Here is a 4,158-nt window from a genome sequence, read left to right on the forward strand (position 1 = left end):
AAATTTAATTTAAATTTTAAAATTAATTTAATTTAAAATTTTATTTTACTATTTTTAATATATAGATAATAATAAAAAATTTAATAAAATAAGTTATAAAAAATATAATAATTTTATTATTTATAAAATATATTTTTTTAATGTAATTAAAAAAATTTAAAATTAATTCTTTTAAAAAAAATTTAAAAAAAAATAAGCTAAAATTTTAAATGGGACGGAGGTGAGAATTATTTTTAATAAACGGGCCGGGTTGGGATGGGGTGACCCGTCCCGAACCTGCCCCGTTCCCATTCCTAGTTCTAGTAGGGTTTGTAGGTTTGCCGCCATCGAGTTTGAAATTCTACCGCTATCCAACAAAATAAACGAGAGGATGGCACAAAGGCTGTTCTCACGCCTTTCGCTCCTCCAATCCCTCTGTAGAATCCCTAAACCCCGTTTGGAGCCAAGGTCTACATTCTTAACCCTTTTCTCTTCCACTAATCTCCTTTCGTGATTTTATTTTCTGAAATCCCATGTTTGGTGTTTCAGATTAGAGGCTCTTTCTGACTCAATTACTTCAAGGAATGGAGTCAATCTATGGGTTTCCCACAATTTACAAGGTCTGCCTTAATTCTTAGGTGATTTTCTATTATTCAGTCACTGGGTTTTCTTGCATGTGAAGATTGTGATTGGAGTACGTGTTGTGTAGCCCACGTGTTTGTTAAAAGTTCTCAGAGAAGAGGAGACATCTTTACTGTATATTTTAGCTTATTCTTGCCAGTATCCCACGTCTGCCTTAAATTCATCTCCAGCTTCTTCCACTTGGCTGCCCTATTTAACCGTCTGGAAGCCACGATTCTTGTGTGTAGTGCAGGGCTGCTGAACTTTTTCATGAGATTTGAGCAGTCATATAATATGTATACCTTGATTTGTTGATGAACTAAAATTATTCGGTGTAATTTTAATCATTGTAGAGTGATTCTGTGTTATATATTCTAATTTTTTACTTTTTCATAACTTTGGGTAAATAAACAGCATAATAGGTTGACTAATATTAAGTGTACAAACAAGGTTACAACAGAAGGGGAGAAGGAAGCAATCCTGAACTGATGATAAAGTACTTGTGAGGAAAAAGTGTCAAAATTTACTTGTGTTGTAGGCTTTAATGGTGTTAAGTTTAATTAGACCTTAATTTAACTTAAGTCTAAATAGTACTTAATAGTGTTAAGTATTAAGTTGTTTGTATTTTTTTTAATCACTTTGTCTAAAACAACTTTGTCCTAATGGAAAAACTAAGATGTTTTTACTTTTGTCTTAAATCTTAAAGCAACTTGCTTTAAAACTTAAGTTAAAACATTTGGAAAGAAAAAGATCATAATTGGGGTAACACAAGCTAATGTATTTGTCACTGATTTACATCTTAACAACACTCTAATCTTGACATATTTGATTAGAAATAGTTCAAAGTCTACATGATGAGGATGAATATACAAGATCTACCCAAAAAGAAAAAGACAAAGAATGTTCTAAACTTCTTAAAAAAAGTTGGTATTTCTGAAAAGTTTTAGAATTCTCCTTAAAAGAAGTTTCTATAAGGTTTCTACTACTATAAACAAATTTTCTGCTTTTATTTTATTTTTTAAATGATCTAATAGTTTTAGGAAAAGAAAGAAGAGTCTTAATAAGTTACTACATAGGTTCGGTTATTATTTTTATAGTTTTATTCAGTTTTTATGGTTTTCTAAAGCATAAAAATAAGATTGATGTAAAATAAGATTAATGATTGATGACAAATAATATTAAGTTTTTTTGCATCCTTTGGATTAAAGAGCATGATATACAATGAATCCAAATCCTACAAGCTTAAACTATTAAGAAAATTGGTGCTTCAACCTAGTATCAAAGCCTATTTTGTAAGGAGGTCATGTGTTCAAGCCCCACCGCATATTTATTTCCATTTTTTATTGTGTATCAATAGTATTTTTTTTAGTTATTATGATAAAAATAATAAAAAATAAATAAAGTTACAAAAAAAAAGACCAAAATATCACCATTCCAGGATAACTGTCTTGAGAAGATAATTTTAAAATTTTATTTTTGAATTTGTTCAGTTCCAGTAAATTATAGAAGCTTTCTACTAGTTGGACCTAAAATGACTTTTGATCACTGTTATCAGCTAGAACCAACTTTTGAAGTTCTCTATTAAATTATGTGCATGATATTACATTTACTGACAGTCTGACACAACTAAGTTTCATTAAGGTCTAAATTATATGAATGGACTTAAGTAAAATTTTTTGGACATCAGGAAGTTTTTTTGGGCTTCACTAAGTTTGTTCTCTTGACTAGTGATACATGGTTGCACCAAGATCCAGTTTTAGCAATGTTAGCATTCTGTCCCCCAATTTTTTTTTTTTCCTCTTATATTATTTATTTTGGGCTAAATGCATCTGGAATATATTTGAATATTTTGTAGTGTCACGGTCATATGCCCGTGGAGAACGTAAATATTATGATCTCTTTGGCAATGTAAAACCTGGGGATGCGGAATTCAAGAAAGCCTGGGAGAAAGGAATGGATGAAGAGTCTTGTATATGGACAGGAAGTGAAGATGAAAGTGATGATGAAAAAGGCCAAGGTCCTCTTAAAGAAGAGATCAGAAGAGTAAAGCAAGAAGCAAATGAGCATTCAGACCTCATTGATGCTGATGACAGTGATGAATTAAGAAGTGTATGGTCGGGAAGTGATGAGGAGAAGACACTTTGGACTGGTAGTGAAGGTGATGATGACGATGATATTCCTACAGAAGCCTACCCAAATGAGAAGAGTGATGCATATCTAGATAAATTATTCGAGTTTGAGGAACCACCTAAGCATCGAACCATTTTAGAACTATTGAAAGCTGAAAATGAACCAGAGGAGATGTCCCCAGGAAAGCAAGCTAGGAAAATTGCAGTTGAGAATGCTCTGAAAAAATTGAAGAAAGGACCAGATGGACGATACACCAATGTGTGGGAGGTCATGAGTGATCTTGACATCCTAATAGGAGCATTTGAAAATATTGCGTCAGGGCCAGAATATGCGGAGCTGAGACAGGGTGGGCCTAAGAAATTAAATATTCAATTCTTCAAGGATATACAAGCACGTATGAGAGATCCAAATTACAAGTTTTCACCTGAGTTAAAGTTGAAACCTAAGAGCAAATTGGTTTCAAGAAAGAAATGGCAAAAAGCCCAGTCTAGACGGAGGAAAGCGCAGAAGCGCTAGTTGTTACTTTTCAACTCTTTGACTTTCCAAAAACATACCTGTATATTTTCTGACTGGTGGGATTTTATATATTTCTTGCTATATTGTATAACATGATAGATAATATTGGCTTATATTGTTTTTTTGATAGGAAACCACGCATGAATATATTGATAGAAAAAAAATAGTACATAAGGAGGATGAGAAATCCTCCCGCCAAAGGTAAAACTAAACAACACAAAAAAATAACATGACACTACACCGTCCCGTTGGAACTACACACTATTAGCCAATCTAGTTGTAAAACGTTAAGAGGAATGCCCTTAAAACCCGCTGAGCAAAAAGCCAAAAACGAAGCGAGGAAATGAATGGAGTTCCAAAGATTCTTTGAATTCCTAGCTTTGTCCTCAAATATCCTATCATTTCTTTCCCGCCACACAACCCAAATTAAAGCTATGCATGCGTTTTGCCACAAAACCAACCCTCTCTTGGATTTGCCAAAACCTTTATAATTGATGAACATCATGTCTAAAATGCTTTTCGGAGGAACCCAATCCATCTTGGCTAGCTGAAATAGTCTGTGCCACAACCCCAACGTCACAGAACGATGAAGGAAGAGATGATTTGTTGATTCTCCTTGCTCCATACACAACTTACAAATGTTAGGGCTAAGAGCTTTGCGGGGTCTCCTCAATTGTAGCAAGTCATTGGTATTTACCTTCTTGTGTGCCACAAGCCAGACAAAGGCCTTAACTTTGAAGGGGACTTGAGATTTCCATACAAACTTAGTGGGGGAAAAAAGGAGATGAATTAGGCATTTGGGACAAGGCTGGAAAGAAAGACTTGACTGTAAACAATCCTGAAGACAATAAGGACCAAGATCTCGCATCTGAAGCGGAAATGGATAAATTCATACAATCAAGAGAACACATG

At 33.8% G+C, this 4,158-nt stretch overlaps 1 protein-coding gene across 1 annotated transcript; it reads left to right on the forward strand.

Moving 5' to 3' along the window:
• The first annotated feature begins 244 nt into the window (after window positions 1-244).
• Window positions 245-3,369, forward strand: LOC100253581 (uncharacterized). The gene is made up of 3 exons (XM_019225045.2): window positions 245-447; window positions 529-599; window positions 2,456-3,369. The coding sequence occupies exons 1-3, from the start codon at window positions 371-373 to the stop codon at window positions 3,244-3,246; spliced, it is 939 nt and encodes a 312-aa protein (XP_019080590.1). The 5' UTR covers window positions 245-370; the 3' UTR covers window positions 3,247-3,369.
• Window positions 3,370-4,158: the final 789 nt, after the last annotated feature.

Source organism: Vitis vinifera, chromosome 14, assembly GCF_030704535.1.
Source record: "Vitis vinifera cultivar Pinot Noir 40024 chromosome 14, ASM3070453v1".
In the NCBI taxonomy this organism is placed as follows: Eukaryota; Viridiplantae; Streptophyta; class Magnoliopsida; order Vitales; family Vitaceae; genus Vitis; species Vitis vinifera.